This window comes from Arvicola amphibius, chromosome 12 (genome assembly GCF_903992535.2).
Source record: "Arvicola amphibius chromosome 12, mArvAmp1.2, whole genome shotgun sequence".
Taxonomy (NCBI): Eukaryota; Metazoa; Chordata; class Mammalia; order Rodentia; family Cricetidae; genus Arvicola; species Arvicola amphibius.
In genome coordinates this window covers 160,152,130-160,176,131 of record NC_052058.2, presented here as the reverse complement: position 1 = coordinate 160,176,131, position 24,002 = coordinate 160,152,130, and the positions used below count along the sequence as shown (strand labels likewise).

Genomic DNA, 24,002 nt, shown 5'->3' with positions numbered 1-24,002 from the left:
CCAATCCCCCTTATGCTTTTGGAGATTGCCGTGAATTAAGGTAAACTGAACTCTAGTAGCCACCAAATCTCCCAAGTTATTTGAACTTTAGTGGGGGACCAATAGATCCATAGCTCTACACGAGGAATCTGGTCATTACACATGGTCCTCAGTTGTAGGTAGCCTTGCCCTCTCCATCAGAAGAGTGGCTTGGTGGGGGGGGGCTCACACTCTGAGACACCTTCTTTTTCATCGTGGGGACCTTCTGTACTTCCCTGTCTTTTGTTTTTAACCCTTTGGGGGACTGCTAGTCAGGCTTTGTTTAAGGCAGTGGTTCTCAACCGTCCTAATGTTGTGCCCCTTTAATACAGTTCCTCATGTTGTAGTGTAGTGGTCCACAACCATAAATTATTTGTTTCTACTTCATAAGCATAATTATAATGTAAACACCTGCGCTTTCCAATGGTCTTAGGCGATCCCTGTGAAAGGGGCGTTAGGCCTCTAAAGGGGTTGCGACCTGTAGGTTGAGAATCACTGCTGTAAGGCCTTTCAAAGATGCACGAGTATAGCAAGTTGACTTGTTATCAGTATTTTCCCTATGAACTCGACATCTGTCTTTGGGTGATTCAGACAGGACCTTGCCTGTTTATTCTTCTCACCTCCCCCCATAAGTGGTCTAGATCACCAGGTGCCAAAGCCTCTCCTTCAGAAAGATTCTGTCCCACTATGGGGCTCAGCAAAGGCACTGCGTTCCATTAGGATAAACAGTTCTGTCTGGCCTAGAACTGATGTCCACGTGTGGCTTCTCTCATTACTACTTTCCTCAGTATTGCCTGTCTGGACATTTCTGAGGACTTCAACTGGAGATAACCAAATGTTCCTAGTGGCTCTGATAAGCCAGTCTGTCAGGAATGGTTTCCCTTGTACAGTCTCAGGTTATGCAGCTTTTACCTTAGGAGGGTTAGGGAGTTATAGCCTTTAGTTTTTCTGCCTCCACAGCGGTCAGACTGATGGGTTCACTCCCATGTCCCACAGCCTCACAATTCAGGCTGCGACAGACTCTTTCATTGCTTGTTTAAGCGTCTTCCCCAATTCCAGTGTCTCAGGCACAGAATAATTCCCCCATTACCATAGGTTCTTGTACTGGGCCATTATTAATGCCCCTATCTTCATGCTAGACGATAGATTTTCCCTTTTATTCTGTTAGAAATGGAACCCGTGGATTATCTTCTATTGCTTTCACCATCTTTTCCTCACTCTTGTAATCTTCGCATGGGTTCCAAGTTCATGGAGCCCAAGAAGGGCCTTTGAGCGGAGATCTAACTTGTACTCTTTTCCTTCCGACTGCCAAGCCTGAAGAGGCAAGCCAGTACCTATCGCACCCTCATGTTTATTTCTTTTACATGCCAAATCAGAGCCTAACATGGAGGGTGCTAGCTGCAGCCCCCTTTCTTGTGGCAATCGCTCCTTCACACAAACAAGTCCCTGCTTGGCCACCACCTCACAGAGGCCAGGCAACCTCTGCTGCTGCTGCTTGCTGGCAATCTTGACCCTTGTGCTTGTGCGCTAATCTCAAACATTGCAAAATTCCCTCTAAACCTTTAACTATTTTTTTATAGCATCTCCACATCCCTCATCAAGCAGGTTTGCTGCGCCATAGCACATAGACAAAGGCTGCACCCTAGGATTTCTCCCACAGACACTCTGATAGCTCAGCCTAACTACATGCATCATTACCTATTGCTAGAACCATGTAGCTGCTCTCACAGCATAAAGACAGACTAATACACACATACAGGAAAGGACAACTGTTGGAATTTCCTCCAAGATGCTGTCCCGCCCAGGCTTCTCAACCTTAGTTGCATTCCTTGGTGCCCATAGCCAGGATCATGCACTCTCTCTTCTCCAACTCATCTTTGGTTCTCTTGCTGGTTTCAGGTGCTGGTTCTTTGCAACTTGGCTTTTTTTTTTGTTGTTGTTGGAGAGGGACTTCCCTTCATGGTGGGTTGTGACTGGGATGTGTAAACTGAAATAAATCCTTTCCTTCCCTGTTGCTTTTGCTTACGGTATTTCATCACAGTTATGGGAACCCTAACTATGATACTGAGCCTGGGCAAGTCATCAGAATTATCATTTAAGTATAAACTGGGCTCAATTCTATTTCTCTGTATATGCTAGCTTCTCTAGATTTAGCATGCCAGTTTTTCCTGCGATTTTAGTTGTCTGTTAGGACCAAGAAAGGCTAATCCCTCCCTCCCTCTCCACCTCCCCCCTCTTTCCCTCTCCCCCTCCCTCCCTTCCTCCCTCCCTTCCTCCCTCCTTTCGAGACAGAGTCTTACTATGTAGCCTTGCTGGTTTGGAACTCACTTTATAGACCAAACTGACCTCAAACTTATAGAGATCTGCCTGCCTGTCTCCCAAGTGTTGGGATTTAAGGTACTCACCACCATGGCTGTGTTTAATTTTTGATATAGCCAATTCCTTTGTTGGAAGGATGGTGGGTCAGTGGTCATGCTGTATATCTCAGAACTAGCATCTAAAGTCTAATTAAGATATACTTAGTTGGTTTCAATTTTTAGTTTATATAAACAGTGCTTAGTAAATGTTTCATATAAGTCTTATTCTTGAGATGTATACCAGGGTAACTGGGATTTCTCATGTTTCAAGGTTGTATGCTTATATTGGCTATTGTCTTTCCCTAGTCACAAAACTGTCTGTCTTATGTAGCTCCAACACATATGCGTATAAACTTTTTTTTTGTGTGAACATGGCTGTTTGTATGATTTGTTTTTTCTTTAGAGTTCTCTAGTTTAGATTAATCTAAATTTTGTAGTAAATTATTCAGAGCGCTAAAGTGATACGCTCTCCTTTGGTTCTTTGCTGGAGTCTTTTTTCGCAGTTCTGTAAGATATAAGAAGAAACATGATTCTCCCGTAGGTTCCAGGAGGAAGGTGCATTTTGGTAGCATACACGATGCGGTGCGGGCTGGGGATGTTAAGCAGCTTTCAGACATGGTGGAACGCGGCGCCAGCCTCAATGAAGCAGACGTTCTCCATCAGTTTACCCCTCTACACTGGGCAGCACATTCTGGGAGTTTGGAGGTAAGAAACTATACTTTTAAAGTAAAATAATTAACAACGATAGTTTTATAAGTTTAGTAGACAGGGATAAGACTTCATGCTTGACACTCAGTCTTCTTTTCAGTTCCATCTGTTACTTGAGTGCTTTTTAGGAGGGCTTCCTAACAAGTTATTCCAAAATGTAGTGTTGTAAAGTAGCTGTTTTTAATGCTCGTGAGTGAACTAAGAAGCTGAATGGCAGTGGCAGCTTGTCTTTGCTCCATGATGTCTGGGGTTTTTGTTAGAAGACTTGAAGACTGCACCGGGGGATGTAGCTCAATGGTAGAGTCCCTGTCCCATGTTCGTGAGACCTTGGGTTCAGTCTCCAGTACTCAACTAGTGTGCCGAGGCTAGACTCCCCTGATATCTAGTGGTCGATGCTAGATGTAAACTGAGTGCCTTATTTCCAAGTGGATGTTTTTCTGACTTCTCTCTGCTGGGGCTAGTTTGTGCTAGTTTCTTTACAATATGGTGGCTAGGTTCTAAAGCCAAGCAGAGAGGCTAACTTGTAGAGTGTGACAATGACCCCATGCTCATGTTTTGCATAAAAATAGAAGTCCCCAGGCTGGAGAGGTGGCTCAGAGGTTAAAAGCATTAGCTGCGCTTTCAGAGGTCCTGAGTTCAATTCCCAGCACCCACATTGTGGCTCACAACCATCTGTAATGAGATCTGATGCCCTCTTCTGTCCTGCAGACATATATGCAGGCAGAACACTGTATACGTAATAAATAAATAAATCTTTAAAAAAAATTAAAGTCCCAAAGAACACTTCTTAGGCATCATTCCGCTCCAGAAAGTTAAATATTGTACAGGTTTGACATTTATTAAACTCATTCATGTTTCAAGGAGTTATTGTACATCGTTATGCATTTGTTTTGGCCGCTGTACAGATAGCACATTCTGTGTGTATCATCCCTCCATTTTGCTCCAGCAGTCCCCTAACCATGTGCTTTCATATTCATACACGTGTCCCAGCTCCAGCAGCCCCTAACCATGTGCTTTCATATTCATACACGTGTCCCAGCTCCAGCAGTCCCTAACCATGTGCTTTCATATTCACACATGTGGTGTCCCAGCTCCAGCAGTCCCTAACCATGTGCTTTCATATTCACACATGTGTCCCAGCTCCAGCAGCCCCTAACCATGTGCTTTCATATTCATACACGTGTCCCAGCTCCAGCAGTCCCTAACCATGTGCTTTCATATTCATACACGTGTCCCAGCTCCAGCAGTCCCCTAACCATGTGCTTTCATATTCATACACGTGTCCCAGCTCCAGCAGTCCCCTAACCATGTGCTTTCATATTCACACATGTGTCCCAGCTCCAGCAGTCCCTAACCATGTGCTTTCATATTCATACACGTGTCCCAGCTCCAGCAGTCCCTAACCATGTGCTTTCATATTCATACACGTGTCCCAGCTCCAGCAGTCCCTAACCATGTGCTTTCATATTCACACATGTGGTGTTCCAGCTCATTTGTTTCAGTCCTTATGGTAATGGCTCACTTTCCATAATTCTTAGTTGGTTTCAAGTTTTAGTTTGTACAAACAATGCTTAGTGAATATCTTCTACAGGTCTTATTCTTGGGATCTATTCAGGGGCAGCTGGAGTTTCTCGTGTTTCAAGGTTGTATGTTCACTTAGCTCTAGTCTTTCACTGTCTGTAGGCTCTAGTAGGTCCAGCCACAAGTCTCTTTGCCTTATCTATCCCTAACACTCGCACACTTTTTATATAACACATATAGACTTTTTTCTTTTGAATATAGCAATTTGTATGGTCCGTTCTTTGTTTTAGACTGCTCTGCTTCATATAAACAAATCTGAATCAAATAACCTCTCTGTGTCAGAGTGGGCCTCGGCTGAAGTGGCCAGGAGTTTCCCCTTTGGTGTGTCAGTGGATCCCTCTCAGGGGAGAGACATGCACCTTGATTATTCTCTGTGAACCTGTAACTGTAGGGGTCGGTGGTCTCTGTTCTTCCCTTCTGCATCTCAGTTTGATCTGCAGTCTGGCAGACTTTTCATCTGTTTTGTGTTTGAGTTATAGACAGTTCATTAAAAGTAGAATTTTATTTCCCTTCCTTCCTTTAATTTAATTTAATCATCTTTAAAGTTTAAAAAATAGTTTATTTACTTATGTTTTAAACAGGGTCTCACTGTGTAGCCTTGGCTTGCCTGGAACTTCCTATATAGACCAAGCAAGTCTCAGTCTCACAAAGATCTATCTGCCCCTGCATCCTGAGGGGCAGGATTAAGGGGTTAAAGTCGTGATGTCAGATGCTGCGGAAGGTGCTCCCGCAGCACAATGGACTCGTACTTCAGCGGCTTGGCTGAAGAAGCGGAAGGTCCTCCTGCAGTAGTCAAACTGTTTTTGACGTTGAATTTCCTGGGTTGTTGGCTACTGAGGCTGGAAGTTTCCTCTACAATGTGCCTGAGCCTAGTGTTCACCTTGCTCCTCTCCTAATAAAATGTCCCTCTGGCTGGAAAATGCAGCTATATAACCAAGTAGATCTGTCCTATGAAGCTAGGGGTAGGGAAGTTTACACCCCCAGGCCACAATTAAAAGCCATGTCCTTTTACTGAGATCCAGCAATTTCTCTTTCTGTTTCCTTTAAAACTATTTGTATTTATCTGTATGTATGCACGTGTGTCTGGAGTTGCAGACTAGGCAGTTGTGAGCCACCCGGCATGGGTACTGAGAACTGAGCTCAGGTCCCCTGAAAGAGCAGCCACTGCGCTTGGGTGCTGAGCTGTCTCACCAGCAACTCCTTTAAACATTTTATTGTACTTTTTTTTCTTTAAAGAGATAGATTGTATCATAGCCCAAGTTTATTTAAATAAACATTTACAAAATGACATTTTTGTTGGTCATTAATTTTGGTGGTAGACAAATGATACCTAAATGATAATAAGTCTTTTAGCAAATTACAGGTTATGTGTGGTGTGGAAGTGAGTCACAGACTGTTAAGAAGAAAGATGTTTCTTAGACATAAAGGTGCAAAGGTCAGTCTTTAAAGATTACACACCAGATGCAGCACAGGCCGGCCTCCGGGTGCAGGAGGAAAGCGAGATTTTGGTTAGTTTAAAAACACTCAGGTTTCATTTCACTGGCTGCCCTTCCTTTTTAAAAGTCCCTATCATCTGTATTTTAGAGATACTATCATAGTAACAGTGTTTGTTTCCATACAGAAGTTTCTGGATCTATTTAAAGATTTGTAGTAGAAGTTAGGCATAGTGTTAAGGGCTAGCCTGTCCTCCCAGCTCCTCAGAGGAACGAGGCAGGAAATCATTTGAATCCAGGAGTTCAAGGCCATCTTGGACAACATTGCAAGATAACAACTCTAAAAAAAAAGATTTATTTTAATTAGGTGTGTGTGTGTGTGTGTGTGTGTGTGTGTGTGTGTGTATGCACGTGCGTGCAAGAGCATGTGAATGCAGGTGCTGTCTGAGTCCAGAAGAGAATGCTGGAGTCTCCTGGAGATGCAGATAGAGGTGCTTGTGAGCTACCTGACATTGGTGGTGGGAACTGAACTTCTGTCTCTAGGAAGAGCAACAAGTACTCTTAACTGCTTAGCCATTTCTAGCTCTAGAAAAGAACAGAAAAGATAATAGCAATGGCAGCCCAGCGTTCTTGAGGAAACTCGGCTCACAGATCGGTTTTTCTTGGCATGTACAATATTAGCCAAGTGGTATATTTATTGGGCTAGCATTTATTTCACTCACAGCAAGAACTGCCTATAATTTAGTACTAAGTGTACTTTGCAGACGAGGAATGTGGCTCCCATTTTGCAATAGTTTCTATTACTTTCTTGTACTCGATAGTGAAGCCAGATGTTGGTTGCTATGCACTGTGTTTGTACTTTTGATTCTCCTCCTCTGGCCTTTGACTCAACTATGATGTTTTTCATGCTCCAGTGGGAGTCTCACGATAACAGACTAACTCTAGAAATTATAAAAACACTAAAAGTGTCTACTGTACTACCCATTAATGCTATTATCCTCTTAGTGCCTTCACTGGCTACTCTGGCATGGCGCTGATACCACACAGGGAACTCCAAGAGGATGGACTCCGGCTCACATAGCTGCAATCCGGGGCCAGGATGCCTGTATGCAGGTAATAGTTTTGGTTACTGTTTTTTTTCTTTTTAATTGAGTGAGTTCGGTTACTTTAACACAGTTCTGTTGGAGTCTTGCCATTATTCTGTCTGATCCAATATATGCGGTTATATGCTGTAAAGAAGGAATGTCAGATACCAGATACATGTGGCTGGAGACTGTCTCATCTCTGAAGTAGTTGGGTTGTCTTGAGTGAGGGCACAGTCGTGCCCAGAGTGTTTTCTTTGTGGTTTGCATTGTGGTGCAGATGTCTGTATTGGACTCATATAAGTCTTTTCAAATCTTAACTCTCAAAGTGATGGGCATTACCTTGAGAAAGTAGGCAATAAAAGGAAAGAGAATATACAGTAGTAATTTTGGGGAAGTTGGGTCAAGTGAAGCCTTACCCATGTGTTCCTTCCAACAAGCATTAGCTCAAGCAACTTGTTGCACCTTGATTCTCTTTTCTGCCCCACAGTGGTCTCTTCCTTTTTAAAGTTTTATGCTGCATATTTTGGTGCTATGCTGTGTGCTTGCTCTTCATCAAGGTCTTCTTTGTGTGGATGATTATCTGTCCCTACAAATGTCCTGATTCCCTAAGGTTGATAAGTTTTATTATTATTGTTATGATCCTTAAAGCACAGTAAGTACTCAGCATATCATTTATGACTGTTATTGACTGGCTAGATTAGACAAGGTCATGAAGCTTATTCTTTTTAAAGCCCTAGATAGGTATTATGACTGAGTAATCCTTTGGTAAGGTACTAATGAAGACTGGCCAATGCTGAGTGAGAAATAACAATTAAAAACATTGACTAGGAGGGAGTGGGGTGTAGCTGCATGACACAGTGCAGGGTTAACATGGCCAAGGTTCTGTCTGGGTCCAGTCCCCAGTGCCAAGAAAGAAAAAGGTACAAGTTCATTTGTAAAAATAGATTTTAACTTGTGGAACTGTTGTAGGTTCAGCAACATTGAGCAGAAGGTATACAGATTTCAAATTGTTATATTGTTTTCCCAGGCAGTGAATCTCTGGTGGTACAGCATAATCACCTGACACCCATGGATTGTACTGGGGTTCACTCTTGGTATTGTACAGACTGCATTTGAGCAGGTGTATAACCACACAGTGCTTGTCTTGTTTGCTTATTTTAGTGATAATGTCTTTATGTATAAGACAGGCTAGGCTTGAACTTGTGATCCTCCTGCCTCAGCCTCCTAAATTCTAGGATTATAGGCCCTAGCATACCTGAATATTACTATTTTTTTATTCTTCTCTCATGTATTACATCCTGACTGCATTTCTCCTCCCTCCCTACCCCAGTCTCTCCTGCTACCCCCACTCCAGACCACCATCTATTCTCACTGTTAGGAGCCCCACAAGAACACGGAGCTGCTTAGCCATGCTGTATATGCAGAGGACCTAGGTCAGCCCGCTAAGGCTCCCCGATCTCTTCGAGCCCCCATGAGGGCTGGTCCCTTGATTCTGGATCACTAATTTTCTTTAGCGCTCACTACCTCCTTGTCTGAATGTTTGTTAGTCTCTCCCCCTCAAGGGTGCTACTGTTTGCAGTCCTGGCAATGCGAGTGAAGCTGGTAAACGTTCACGGTTAGATTTTCATGGGACGTAAGTTTTCACTTTTGTTAGCTGTTTACCTAATACCAAGGAGTGTATGATTGTTGCAGTACGGTAAGATATGCTTTAGCCTCATAGGGGGCTCTGCCTCCTGTCTTCCGAAGTGCTCTGGCTCCTCCTCTTCGCCGGCTTTTGTGTGGTCAGTATTCTGGATTTTGGCTGTTCTAATAGGGAGACAGTAGCATTTTACTATGTTTAAATTTGCATTTTTTCTGGTGGCCTTTGATATAGAGTGGCTTTTCATATGGTTATCTTCTCTGGTCAGTGTCTGCTCTGAGCATGCTTTGGAAATAGAGGAGACTGATCTCAGAGTCTGCTGCAGGTTAAGAAATTTACCACCCAGTTAGATCTACAGCTCTGACCAATGTTAACACTGAATTTTTTCTTATTGTTTAGGGAATGTATCATATTTTGCCTGTAGGTTATACATAGTAGTTTTGTCATAGGTTAATTAATTGCTTACCTTTACTCTGTATCGGAACTCATCATTTAACACGTGTACTCATGCACACTTATTCCCATTTATCTTTCTAGGCTCTTATAATCAATGGAGCCAACCTGGCCGTTCAAGATGATCGTGGATGCACCCCTATACACCTCGCTGCCTCTCACGGACACTCTTTTACTTTACAGATAATGCTGCGAAGTGGAGTGGTGAGGGCTCCTCTTACCTAGTGGTAGTGTGTGACCATGTAGTAGTCTAGAATTTGGTAGTCTGCTTGTCTCATCCTGACTCTTAAAATCCTTCCTGTGACTTGGGGGAGTATTTTTTTTCCTTTAGCTTTTCCATTTTTAAACATGGATGCAGTAGTTGAGACTTATCTCCCAAATGAACAGTGGTACAAACTGTTTCAGAGGGTTTGTATTTGGCTGCTGCTTCAGAGCTTAACTGGAAAGACTCTGAAGCTTTTAAACAAATCTTCACCAGGTAACTATGTCTTTATGAATTTGTGTATATCTATAAAATGCTTTAAAAAACCTCTTTATTTCGTATATCAGTTTAGGAAATGGTTTATTTTTCCAGGTTTTAATTTGCTTATTATCTGGTTATCATTTTAAAAAAATATTTTTAAACTATGTGTATGTGCATATGATTATAGGAGCCAGCAGAGGCCAGAGACCTCAGATTCTCACAGACATCTCCCCGCCTATACTTCCTGCCTGGCTACTGACCAGTCAGCATGTTATTAAACCAATACAGCTGACAAGTCTTTGCAGGGTACAAGACCATTGTCCCACAGCAAGGTCCTCTCTGTGTTTAACTGCTGAGCTACCCCTCCCATTCCATAATGTTTATTTTTGATCGTGTGCACTGGTTGTATAACGTTGTAGCGAGCAGAGCTCCTGCCTGTAATCTCAGCACTGGGGAGGCTGAGACAAGGCCATGCCTGGGCTACAGTGTGAACTGTTTCAGCATCCCCAAAGAGAGAGGTAGGGGAAGAAACACACTGTCGAGAAGGAAGACATTATAGTAAGAATCTTTTCTAGGAAATAGAAACATGAGGCATTTTTTCTTTTGGTTAATTCTTTATGTGCTCAGTGATGAGACAATCATTTAAAGCTGTCTGCGTCCTGATTTCGTAGAGTGGGACTGTGAGACGGCTCCTCTAGTTTCTTTGAAAGCATTGTTTCATGAGGTTGCAGTTTTCTTTCTAAAACGCTGTTTTATCACAGATCACTGAAGCCTTCATTGCTTCTGTGTTTAGCTTAGTGGGTGCAGCCAAGGTTTTGTTAGATTGAATCTTTGATGTGGGAGGGTCTTCTGTTTTGTGTTGATTACATTGGTTAATAAAGAAACTGCCTTGGCCATTGATAGGCCAGCCCTTAGATGGGTGGAGTAGACAAAACAGAATGCTGGGAGGAAGAGGGAAGTGAGGCCATCGCCATGCCTCTCCTCTCTGGACAATTGCCCTGCCTCTCCTCTCTGGGTCAGTCGCCATGGAGCCAGCCACCAGGTCAGATATGCTGATTCTTTCCTGGTAAAAATGGGTTAAGCAAGATGTGAGAGTTAGCCAGTAAGAGGTTAGAGCTAATGGGACTGGCAGTGTTTAAATGAATACAATTTGTGTGTTGTTATTTCAGGTGTAAAGCTAGTCGTGTGGGAGCCGGGCGGGATCCTGCCTGCAGCTCCTACTACAAATGTTTGCTGTCTAGTTTTAAGAATAGCTTCTAATTTTCAGTTGCAGAATCAAGCTTCTAGACTTACCACTTTTCTTACAAAATGGTAAGAAACTGAGCTCTTGCGAATTTCACCTTTAGGATCCCAGTGTGACTGACAAGAGAGAGTGGAGACCCGTGCATTATGCAGCTTTTCATGGGCGCCTGGGCTGTCTGCAGCTTCTGGTCAAATGGGGGTGTGGCATAGAAGATGTGGACTACAATGGGAACCTTCCAGGTATTGAGCTAAAGTGAACATTCTAGTCTTTCAGTGATAAAATGTTTAGTATATTTAAACGCTTGATCATATTTAAGAAATTTAAACTGTAGCTTCCTCACGAAGTTGATAGTGATCAACTGATACTCTTTACTGCCATGCCTGTTTTATGCACCCATCGTGAGATTTCTTTTCTAGAGCCATCCCAGCACCAGAGAAACTGGCTCCTCCTCCTCTGTTGCCTCTCTCTCCCTTCCTTCTCAGTATTCACGTGCGGTCCAGCAGAGGCCCTTATGCAAGTTAAGCAGTGCCTGGTCACTGGGCTATACCCCCAGGGTTTATGCTTTCAACAGTTTTACTATTTAGGTAGCATAGAGGGCACACATATGCATGAGCTGGTTTGTTACGTGCAGTTTCAGTTTAATTTGGAACAAACTGGCCAGTTGACGCATAGATTCTAGACACCCTTTCTTCTTTATGAGGTGGTATTGAAATTCAGAGGACAGAGCATAGTGAATAGGAGTAAAAGTGAGTCTTGAAGGCTGGAGAGATGACTCAGCAGTTAAAGTCACGTTCTGCTCTTCCAGAGGACCTTAGTGTAATTCCCAGCATCCACATAGGGTGATTCACAACCGCCTGTACCTCCAGCTCCAGGGGATCTGATACCCTGGTCTCTGTGAGGTCACCTGCACTTACCTATGCATATAGCCACACATATACCTACAGGCATACACATGATTTTAAGTAAAGACCCTTGAATTATATCTTAAAAGAATCTTTTTTGTTTTTGTTTTTTCGAGACAGAGTTTCTCTGTAGCTTTGGAGCATATCCTGGAACTAACTCTTGTAGACCAGGCTGGCCTCAAACTCACAGAGATCCGCCTGCCTCTGCCTCCCGAGTGCTGGGATTAAAGGCATGCACCACCACCGCCCGGCTGACATCCACTATTTTAATGATCAAAAAGTGATAATGAAGGTTGTATGCGAATGTGGAAGAAAACATTTTAGTAGCTCACTTTGTCAACGCTGGCCATACCAGAGTTTTAATTTTAGTTATTCTCTTGGATTATTGGCTCTCTTGCGGGTTTTATGTTTTTCTTATGACTGCTGACAGTTCACATGATTTTCTATCTATGTTCAATGACTGCAGATTACATTCTGATGTGAAGTACCAGTCCAGACATCTTTCTATGTTCTGGTTCTTCTTGTTCTTCCTGAGATGCACGGGTTCTCTGTAGAGTCCAGATGGAAGCCTTTCTCAGCTTCCTACACTTCACATACCTGTTCCAGTCTCTGAACTGCCATTTTGCTCCTTTGAGACATTCTTTAGGGAGCAGACGTTTACTAGACGTATACTCTCACTGTCGTCTAGTTTAATAATATCTTCTCTTTGTAGTTTTTGTATTTGTGCTTTTTATATTTGATTCAAAAATGCTCAGCGTATTCTATATCATAGAGACATTCTTTACATTTGATAAATTTCATTATTTTACTTTTATGTTTTTTCTTTTTAATAATGACTTTTAGAAAGTCCTTTCCTGCTGGAATTTTTTAAAATTTTATTTAACTTTATGTGCATTGATGTGAAGGTGTTAGATCCCCTGGAACTGGAGTTACAGACAATTGTAAGCTGCCGTGTGGTTGCTGGGAATTGAACCCAGGTCCCCTGGAAGAACAGCCAGTGCTCTTAATCACTGAGCCACCTCTCCAGCCCCTATGTTTACCTTTCTTTTCTTTTCTCTTTTAAGGATGTATTTATTATGTATACAGTGTTCTGAGCACCAGATCTCATTACAGATGGGTGTGAGCCACCATGTGGTTGTTGGGAACTGAACTCAGGACTTCTGGAAGAGCAGTCAGGGCGTTTAACCTCTGAGCCATCCCTCCAGCTCCTATGTTTACGTTTCTACGTGCAGCACAGTGTAGGAGTCAGTTTCATTTCAAGTGTGTCTCATCATTCTATAGCGTCTAGAAATGACTTGTGTTGTTTTATTTTCAAGGATGTAGTGTGAAAACAGTGAATTTGCTAGTGTGTGCTTAGTATGCAGCCTTTTCTCTTTTTGCAACAGGGTCTTACTGTTTCAAAGTCATGCTGGCTTTGAATTTGGACTCCTGTAATCCCTCTCAATGCTGAGATTGCAGTCCTGTGCCTCCATGCCTGGCTAGTGTAGAGTTCTAACTTAAGTTTCTGAATTAATTATAAAGAATAATGAATTATCAGAAGGTGACAAATACAGCTCTTTTTTCTTTTTTTCCTTTTATTCTTCTTTCTTTCTTTCTTTGTCTTTTTGAGTCAGGGTCTCGGGTCTCATACAGAGACATGAGACTTGGGTCTTACATAGCTCTGGCTGTCCTATGTAGTCCAGGCTGGTCTCCAGCTTACAGAAATCCACCTGCCTCTGCTTCTCAATTTCTGGGATTAAAGGTGTGCAAAATTACCACTGACTAAAGTTATTTTCAAAATATTTTTAGACATGCTGGGCAGTGGTGGCGCATGCCTTTAGTCCCAGCACTCGGGAGGCAGAGGCAGGCAGATCTCTGAGTTCGAGGCCAGCCTGGTCTACAAGAGCTAGTTCCAGGACAGGCTCTAGAAACTACAGGGAAACCCTGTCTCAAAAAACCAAAAAAAAATATTTTTAGACAGTGTCTCTCTATGCAGTCACAGGCTGGTCTAGAACTCACTGTACAGCCCAAGATGGCCTGGAAATTAAAAACCCTTTTGCCCTTCCCATTAGAAGTTCTTGTGTTAGAACCAGGTGCCCCTACACCCGGCTTTTTGAGGTATTGTATTATGATTTTGGGTCTAATGCCACCCCTTCTGTCCTCTCTACAGTTCACTTAGCTGCCATGGAAGGCCACCTTCATTGTTTTAAATTCCTCCTGAGTCGAATGACCCGTGGAACACAAGCTTTAAAAGCCTTTAATGACAATGGAGAAAATGTATTGGACCTAGCGCAGCGCTTCTTGAAGCAGAACATTTTACAGTTTATCCAGGGGGCTGAGTATGAAGGAAGCAATCCAGAGGATCAGGACAGTAAGTAATTAACTCCACATTTTTAGCGGAGAATGATAGTATTAAATGGAACCCAAAGACAAAAAGAATTTGTATGCAAATGTTACATAAAAATCTATAGATTACTATTCAAATGCATCCAGATTCTTTATTATGAAATATTTTGGACAAATCATGTAGACAGTAGCATAAAGAACACTATGCGACTGTGCTGGCTAGTTTGATGTCATCTTGACACAGGCAGAAGTCATTAGACAGGAGGGACCCTCCACTGAGAAAATGCCTCCATAAAGTCTGACTGTAGGCAAGCCTGTAAGGCATTTTTTTAAATTAGTGATCACTGCCCAGCCATATTGCTTCCTGTTTATACAGACCTCCAGGCCTGTAGGAGAGAAAGTGTTAAGGCGGGAGGAGTCAGGAGCTCCCTCTCTTCGTGGCTGGGAAGGTGAGTAGGTAGGTGGCTGTGGTTTGCTCCTTCGTCTCTGGTCTCTCACCATTTTCTCCTATATTCGACCCTTGGCTTTTAGACCTATTAGAGCTCGTGCTACAAGTAACCCTCACGAAGACAGTGACATCGAACTTAAGAAGAAAATACTACAGAGCTGAAGCGTTTCTCTCTCTTTCCTCGGGGGTTTTCTTAGGGTCACTGTTGCTGTGATGAAACAGCACGACCAAAGCAGACTAGGAGGGAAGGGTTTTGGTTTACACTTCCAAAGTCAGTGCAGGAACATGAAGTCGAGCTAATGCTGAGGCTATGGAGGGGTAGTGCTTACAGACTTAAAGAACCCAGGGCCAGCAGCCTACGGATGGTCCCACCCACAGTGTGCTGGACTGTCCCCCATCAATCACTAGTAATTAAGAAAATGCTCTACAGGCTTGCCTACAGCCTGATCTTATGGGAGATTGTCTCAGTTGAGGTTCCCTCCTCTCAGATGACTTTAGTTTGTGTCAAGTTGACATATATAATAGCTAAGACAAGGGAATAATGCTACTTGGGATTTATCTGTCCATTCTATGGTTTTATATCTTAGTTACAATTTTGTTTATAAATATAATGCATTCACAACTATATTTCACATTTTTAATAGTAAGAAACTGAACTATTGCAGCATATAGTAATATGTCTGTCTTCCCTTGGCCTTTAAGTTGTCTGTGGTTTCATGCTAAAACTATGACTGTCTAATGAATATGTTTGTACGCGTCTCCCTGTGCACAAGGTTAGAGTTTCTCTAGAGAATCGTCTCCTTGTCTTTGTTGTACGTAACCCACTCTGAATGTGAACACTGTATTGCATTGTTGGATGAAGCTTAAGGTTTTGACTGTTCTGGGAAAACTCATAACTAGCAGGTTCTGCTTGTGGGGACATGGTGCTGCGTATATCTTATGTTCCTATGGATATGTACATATGTGACATATACCTATATTTTCCCTCTTTAAAATTGCATTTCATTTATTTTTCTAATTTGAGTTCACTGTATTCTTGGTATGAATCATCTATTTTGATCAGATATAATTTTCTTTCACAAGTGGGTTCTTTCTCTTTGATTATGATACCATTAAATATCAGTTTTTAATTTATTTCAGTTAGAGTGCATTCAAATATATGATTTTATGATTTTTTGATTTAAGTATGCACTCTAATCCCATCCTAACAATTAAGATACAGACCGTTCTATCACACCTGGGCTTTCCAGACTTCCTCCAGCCTGCCGCTTCTTTTACTCTGTCCCCATGCAGTTACTGATGTTAATGTTAATGCAGATTAGCTTTGTGTATTGAGACATTTTGAGAATCTGTACATGTTATGTGTATTTGTAGTTTATTTCTTTTTATTGCCATGTTGCATTCTATGATGAATTGAGTAGAGGTGAGCATTTGGATTGCTTTCAGTTTGGAATTTATCTATCAGTAAGAGTAGCTAATATGTTTACATAGACCATGATTCTCAACCTTTCTGATGCTGCAACCCTTTGTTACAGTTTCTCCTGTTATGACAAGGTGACCCCTAGTCATAAAATTATTTTTATTGCTTCTTTGTAACTGTAATTTTGCTACTGTTATTAATCATAATGTAAATATTGGATATGCAGGGTATCTAATATGCAACCTCGAAGGGATCAGAATCCACAGGTTGAGAACCACTGGCATAGCTATCTATTTCTATCCCTCTTTGGTAAGTACTTAGGAGTAAAACGTATGATGGGCACATATCTAACTTCAGATATTCTTTAAGGAGCTACTTTCATACCCTTGTCCAAAGTGCTCTACGTCCTTGTCAACACAGGTCATCAGCAGCCTGTTCTGTTGTAGCCATTTTAATGGTGTGTGATGTTTCTTTGAGCATCTTTTCCTGGATTGGCCATTTATATCACTCCTGTAGTGAAATGTCTTTTTAGTTTCTGACATCTTAATGATAAGGCTTTTCTAATTTTTGGATGCTTAAGATGTTTTGCATATTCTGGACATAACCTGTCGGGTGTGAATTGCACCCATTTTTTCCCATTCACAGGCATTTTGCTTTCAAAGAGCAAAAAAATTAAATTTTATTTAGTTATAATTTGTAATTTTCTGTTTTAGATAGTGTAGTATATTTTAGTAGTACTGTATTTTATAATTCTTTTTGTCAGTATGTCAGTTGAACTCACCAGAGTAGCGTCATACTTAAGATAATATTGAAATCTTAATTATATGACAGCTTGAGGTAGGGAAAAGAACAAATCCCTGTGTTTACTAAAATGCTGACTTCTTATTTAGATTTAGCATTTCCAGGTCATGTGGCTGCCTTTAAGGGTGATTTAGAAGTGCTTAAGAAATTGATCGGGGATGGAGTAATAAATTTGAATGAGCGTGATGATTATGGATCGACTCCTATGCACAAAGGTGAGCTTGCTCGTTTTTACAGTTTCTTGTGTAAAGGCAGTTATCGATCAGAATTCTTCCCTAGTGGATATTAGTGAGTGGTGTGTGAATATACACTGCCTGATTCCTAATCCAAGGCCAGATTGTATACCTGTGGGGGTGATGCCAGTCAGGTTTCTTGGTGACATTGCTCTTATGGTAACGCGTGAAATACACTGCTGAGGAAACTCCTTACAACAATATTCTTAAAAGATTTATATTATTTATTTATTTGTTTGTTTGTTTTTTCAAGACAGTTTCTTTGTGTAGGCCTGGCTGTCCTGGAGCTAGCTCTTGTAGACCAGGCTGGCCTTGAACTCACAGAGGTTCACCTGCCTCTGCTTCCCGAGTGCTGGGATTAAAAGGCGTGCACCACCATGCCCTGCTCTTTTTTTCTTTCTTTAAAAAATACTCATTTAATGTGTATGAGTGTTTGCCTGCATGTATGGATATGCACCAAGTGCATGCCTGGTACCTGAACGAACTGGAAGAGGGCATCAGATCCCGATACTGGAGTTATAGACAGTTGTGAGCTGCCGTGTGGTGCTGGGAACTGCACTCAGCTCCTCCTGCTAGAGCAAATGCTCTTAATGGCTGAGCTCTCCCTCTAGCTCAGAATATTTTTCTTATATTCTATTTTAGATAAATTATTTGTCCTTCCTCTTTCCTGTATATTGCCTGTGATAGAATTGTCAAGCTAAACTAATTATTTTCAACCATACCATTATTCATGATTAAAAATAATATTTTTGATCACATTTAAGAACAGAATATGTTACTGTTTTTGTGTAATGGGTATTTACTTATAGAGCTTTGGCCAATCCTGTAGCATTTTTTTGTCAGCTGGTTCTTGGTAGAAAGGAGGAAAGGGAGTAGGAATTGGGGGAACAGAACAAGTTGCTAACGACCAAAGTAATGCTGCGTTTATGGGCCTTAGTAGCTGTCACATATTTATGACACTTAACAGTACTTATCTCTCAGTACATTCATTGAGTATTGAAACCCTGTCTGTCTGTCTGTCTGTCTGTCTGTCTGTCTGTCTACCTATACTACAGTATGATTGTGGGTGTGGGTGTCAGTGATACTGTTCAGTGGGTAAAGGTGCTTGCCGCCAAACCTGCTGATGTGAGTTTGATCCCAGAATCTACATGATGGATGCACCTGGACGTTGTCCTTTGCCCTCCACTTTGACACTGTTCAGGCATAGCGTGTGCAGATACAGGCACAAAGTAAATGAAAAGATGTAAAATTTTTGAGAAAAGATTTGTGTGTGATTTTCATGTGCAGTAAGTAGGCATAGAACAAGATTTTGATGTTCCTGAGGCCCTTGTGTTGGAATGTACAATGTTGTTTGGTGTGTGGCATGAGACTTCTTAGGAGTTATGCAGTATGACACAGCACTTGGGTAGGGGTAGAAAGACTGGATCCTATTTTAAATCTGTGACTTGCTTGTTTGAACTTTGAGCTCCAATTTTTATGTCTGTACCCCAAATTATTTGGATAGGACCCGAACACAATGGATATTTATTGTCTAATAAATGTACAAGTGAAAAAAAAATATTTGCATAGCCTGCTTTTATTAGTTACTACAATATCAGAAAAATTCAGAAAGCTGTTTCCAATAACCACTTTCTCTATACGTGTTATGTGTTTTCTTGTTTTTCTTTTTAAAAAGCTGCTGGACAAGGCCACCTAGAGTGTTTGCAGTGGTTAATTGAGATGGGAGCCGACAGTAATATTACCAACAGGGCAGGAGAGAGACCCAGCGATGTGGCTAAGAGGTATCAACTCCTGTCTTCTGTGCTCCTGGCTTGTACCTTAAAGTTGTGCATTTGCTTTCCTGTGCTTCGAAATTTCTGATATTTTAATACAAGTTTGGGGGACTCACTAAGATGCTGTGCAATCACAGTTTTTAAGTTAATCTGTGTTCTTTAAAGCAATTATTATCAGCTGTATGGTCTTGTTAGTTCTCTTTCCTCTGGGGAAGGGACATTTAGAAATAAAAGTCATGAACATCTACCACATAAGGAGGTCAGGTTCAGGGATCCGAAGCGTTCTGCAGTGCTCTAATCGTGTGCGCAATGCATTCTTTCATCCAGATATTCTTGATACCTTGTTGAGAAACACTGGCCAAAAGCAAAAATCACAGTGATAATAGAAAAGTAATTCTAAGAGGTTAAAATTATATTTAGAAATTTATGTGGGAAATGAATGTAGCCTTACCATGAAACTCTGTGAGCTCCTTCAGGTCCGCCCTCGAGGAATAGTTTGTGCGTATCTGTGTTCTCATTTGGTTGTTTATTCAGTGGGTTCTGTCTAGTTGCTATGTCCAGGCACTGTGACCGGAAGTCAGACTGTAAATATAAGAATACACAGTGTCTGCCAACCAGAGCTTATGGTCATGGGAGCCCTAGAAGCTTGTACTACAAAGAAAACAAATATACAAACAAAAGTCCTTAATAATTATAATATTGTTCCACTCATATTATCTATATATCTATATCTATATTATCATGGTATCTATAAATAAGGAAAACTCCCAACTCTTTTGGGAATGGTACAATGATGGTAAAAGATATAAAAGAAATCTCAGCAGATAGAATTTAGATGGTTGTCAAGAACATTTTCTGAAGAAGCAGTATTTATATTGATACTTGGAGGAGACGCTGTAACATAACATCTTGTATTTTTGTTGTTCAGAACTGCTTGAATTTATATCATGAGTATGGGCTACAATGGCCCATGAGGCTTGATTTGATGTCTGGTTGGACCCAGTCACCCACTTAACTTCATATGTAGATCAGAATTCCCATCAACTTGCATTCCTGTCTTAACCTTCTTGGTGCTGGCATTAGAGGTTTACGCCACACTATCCTTAGTTTGGATTGTTTTCTTTTGTTGAGTTTAAAGGGCTCTTTATATATTCTACAATAGCTTTTTCTCAGAAAACATCCTTTGTAAGATTTTTCTCTCACTTGTGAGTTTTTTTTCATACCCTTAAAATATCTTTGGAAGTAAGTGTCAACAAAGTTTTCCTTTTTTTGAATTGTGCTTTTGGTGTTTGATCTTAAATTTTTTTTGGCTCTGTGTCCTGTATTTTCTTCTAGAAGTTGTATAGTTTTAGTCTGTGATGTCCATGGTTCGCTGTGAATCCCTTTTCTGTGTTATACTAGGTGTGCATCCAAGTTCATTCTTTTGCATATGGATATCAATTAAAGTATTATTTGTTTTAAATGTTATACTTTCTTCATTCTTTTGTGACTTTGTCAAAAACAACTTTATTTGCTTGTTTGAGACAGGGTCTTTCTCCATATTCCAGGCTGGCTTTAAATTGTCATATACCCCAAACTGGCCTGCAATCTGCCTGTATCAACTTCCTACGTGCTGGGATTGTGGGCACATTCCATCATATTCCTAAGCTAATACTTATATAGTAAAATACAAAACAGGAAATAAGAAATATATCCCCAAGAAGAATAAAAGGGATAAATAAAGTAATTTATAGGGTAAATTAGATATTAAAATTTAATTCAGGTAAAATGTTAATAAAATGAGGATAATGAATAGGGAAGAACAGCAAGATGGGCAAGAGAGGAAAGGTAATTAGGGTTTGGGAAATAACAGGGAAACGAAAATAAAGCAATTAAAAGAACAAAGATGGGCATGGTAGACATGCCCACTGTTCTGAAGGCAAGAATGGGAAACATCTGTAGAGTTTGAGGCCAGCTGTTCTGTTATATATAGTGAGCTCCAGGTCAGCCAGGGATGCACAGTGAGACCCTGTCTGACCACACAGCTCCCAGATAAACACACAGAGACTTTGGCTTGTTTCTAGCCAGCTTTTCTAACTTAAATGATCCTGTTTCTCTTCTGTGTTTTGCCTCTGGATTTTTCTTTATCCTGTATGTCTGTCTTTCCTTATTACTCCATGGCTGGTTGTGTGGCTGAGTGACTGGCCCCTGGTGTTTTCTCTTCTCCTTTTCTTGCTCCTCCTTCTCCTGTTCCCCAGAGTCTAGATTTCTCCTCCTCTTTATTTTCTCTGCCTGGCAGACTCACCGACCTATCTTTCTCTCTTGCCTTGCTATTCACTGTCTATTCGTTAGACCAGTCAGGTGTTTTCGACAGTTTTATGGAGTTTTAAAAATGCAACATAAAAGAATGAAACACATCTTTGCATCATTAAACAAATATTCCACAGTATAAATGAATATAATGTATCTTAAACTAATATTCCACAACGCCTGTCTCTAAACAAAAAGGAAGACAAAAAGAAACCAAACCAAACCCAAGTGGCCATCCTTAGTTCCTTCTTGTAAGCAGATGGGAGAAACTTGACGTTTTCCTGCCCTTCCCCCAAAACCGCATCTTTTTCCATGTACTGGGGTTGGGGAGGTGGGCAGCAAGTTGTTTTTCTCTCTATTCCAAACAGGTTGAACCTGAAAGAACTGTATGGAGCCCTTCTGAGCCCTTCTGAGCAGGGCACGAGCTAGGACGGTGACCACCATCGATAGTGTTTCCACCATCTGTCCCTGGGGCTCTGAGAGCAGAGACCAAGGGTGTGGTGTGTGGGCACCGAGTAAGCCTGGCTGCTCTGGCAGTACCAGGCTATGTTCCAGTCCCTGCTTACAGCCACCGACTGCCAGTTTCACTCCACTTCTCAGAGGTCGGGCCACCTTTTCCCAGTGGAAGTGCTGTTTCCCTCTGCGTGCATTTCCCAGCCTTAGAGATCTGTGTCAATAAATGTGCACCCAGGTCACAGCCAGTCTCTCGGGCCCACACTGTCTCCTGCAGTAAGCACTTGTGGAGTCAATAAAGAAGAGGAGGCTGTTGGCACTCAAAGTATGACGGTACAGGGCCTCTGGTTCTCCAAGCCTTAGCTTTGTTTTTGTGTTTGTTTTGTTTGGTCCTGGAACTTGCTCTGTAGACCAGGATGGCCTTGAACTCGAGAAACGCACCTGCCTCTGCTTCCCAAGTGCTGAGATCTAAGGCATGGACCGTCCCCACCTGATTTAAGCCTTAGGTGTGATGGTGGCACCTCTCTTAAGATGATTGCTCATAGCACACTAACAAATGTGGGGGCCCTCTGCTGTGCCTACCTGCACTGTATGGATCCAGATCTGCTGTCTTAAATTAGTTCTGCGCAGTGCCAGATTGTGCACCTGTGGAGCATGCCCAGGTTCTCCTCTTGCCTTTTCTTAAAGCCCCGAGGGGAATTTTCTTCCTTGTCCCAGCTGTGCTGCTGAGCAGTCAGCGCTACAGTCCTTATGTGTCTGGATCTGACTGGATCGTTAACTGTTGCACACAGCTGCAGCCACGCACCGCGTGCAGTCTTGTACAGATACAGGAGTGTTCTGGCTGTCTCCAATCTCCCATAGCCCTTTGCTCTCTCCTTTGGTCAGCCGCACAATTCTACATAAATTCATCACCTGGGTACTTGTACACACTAGGCGAGTGCTGTACCACTGAGCTGCAAACCCAACCATATTGATATAGTGTTAATAATGTGTTTGCTGTACCTGATAAGAAATAAAAATGTAATAGGCATGAATGTGTAGTTTAAAAATATGAATATATTATTACTATTATTTTGGGTTTTATTCATTGCTGTAACCAAAATACATAACCAACAACTTGAGAGGAGAAAAGTTTATTTGGCTCATGGTTTCAGAGAATTTCACCTGACCCCAGGAAGGCTTGGCAGCCAGGGCATGGTAATGAGAGTATGTGGTGCTTATGCACATGCTGGGAAGCCGGAAGCAGACAGTTCCGCCTCTCCAGGGTGGATATATCCACAAAGCCTTGTCCCCTAGCAGTCTGTTTCTGTCAGCCAAATTTCATCTCCTAAAGCCCTTCCACACAGCACCACAAGCTGGGGACCTGACCTGGTGTTCAAAAAACAAGTGTATGGAAATATTGCTCATTCGAACTATAACAATGTGGAAAATAGTGTTTGGTGTTTGGTGATTCTTCATGTCCTAGAAGAAACTGTTACATATTTCAGTTAACAGCATTGTGGAAAAGTATGCTTGTTTCATTTATTCACAACAGAAAAATCTCTAAGATAAACAGTTTATTAGTAGAGGCTTCATGAAATGTGAGAAAGAGCAAAGAGAATAGAAAACAGAAGGAAAGGTCATTAGTTGTTTCTTTAAATTTCAAAACCGAGCTCGGTGCTTTGGGTTGAAGGATGAAGAGTAAGCATGGTAAGAGCTGTAGTTAACTGTAAAACTGGAACCACAATCACTCCTGTCACCTGTCTCGGGCTAATAAAAGGCGATAGAATAGGGAATCAAGGAGGGTGCTTCTAGGCTCTGCGTTCAACAGAGTAGTTCTGTTTGGGGGCACAGTAAATACTCTTCTACTATGCGATCTCTTCTCCCAGTGTAGTTTGAGCAGCAACCCTTCCGGGATCACCTCTCGGTCTGAGTCCTTCATAGCAGTCAGTAACGGAGTTTCCCCCAGAGCTGAGTGCGTGTCAGGTTTCCCTGCCCTTCAGCGACAGGTTTGCATCCTTGCTTGCTGGCGGGTTACTAGAAGTGCATATACGGTGAAGTTTTCTAAATTCAGTATGAAACTACAGTTTAACTGTATGGAAGTTTGTGGATCCGGTTAATTATTAATTTCTTTTTACAGATTTGCCCATTTGGCAGCAGTGAAGCTGCTAGAGGGGCGGCAGACATACGAGATGGATGACGAGGCTGGAACTGATGACAGTCACTCACAGTTCTTCATAAGGCATGGTGTCGAGGGCAGCACCGATGCCAAGGGTGACTTGTGTCTTAGTGACGCAGACAAAGCAAACGCCAGAAGTGAGTATGCTGTCTGTCATGAACCAGCCATTCGGAAACGCTGTGTCCGTGGGTGGGGAGATGGGAGATGGCTCGGTGGGTGAG

The 24,002-nt window shown here is 41.9% G+C and overlaps 1 protein-coding gene across 1 annotated transcript in view; it reads left to right on the top strand.

The window, feature by feature from the left end:
- The window catches only part of Ankrd42 (ankyrin repeat domain 42), a 52,184-nt gene that overhangs the window by 8,586 nt on the left and 19,596 nt on the right, over positions 1-24,002 (top strand). Inside the window, exons 4-11 of the mRNA XM_042054060.1 lie at positions 2,917-3,080; positions 7,103-7,210; positions 9,359-9,478; positions 11,084-11,219; positions 14,032-14,232; positions 16,966-17,091; positions 18,785-18,890; positions 23,743-23,918. Of these exons, the coding sequence (XP_041909994.1) occupies positions 2,917-3,080; positions 7,103-7,210; positions 9,359-9,478; positions 11,084-11,219; positions 14,032-14,232; positions 16,966-17,091; positions 18,785-18,890; positions 23,743-23,918 (1,137 nt within the window). The remainder of the gene's footprint in view (positions 1-2,916; positions 3,081-7,102; positions 7,211-9,358; positions 9,479-11,083; positions 11,220-14,031; positions 14,233-16,965; positions 17,092-18,784; positions 18,891-23,742; positions 23,919-24,002) is intronic.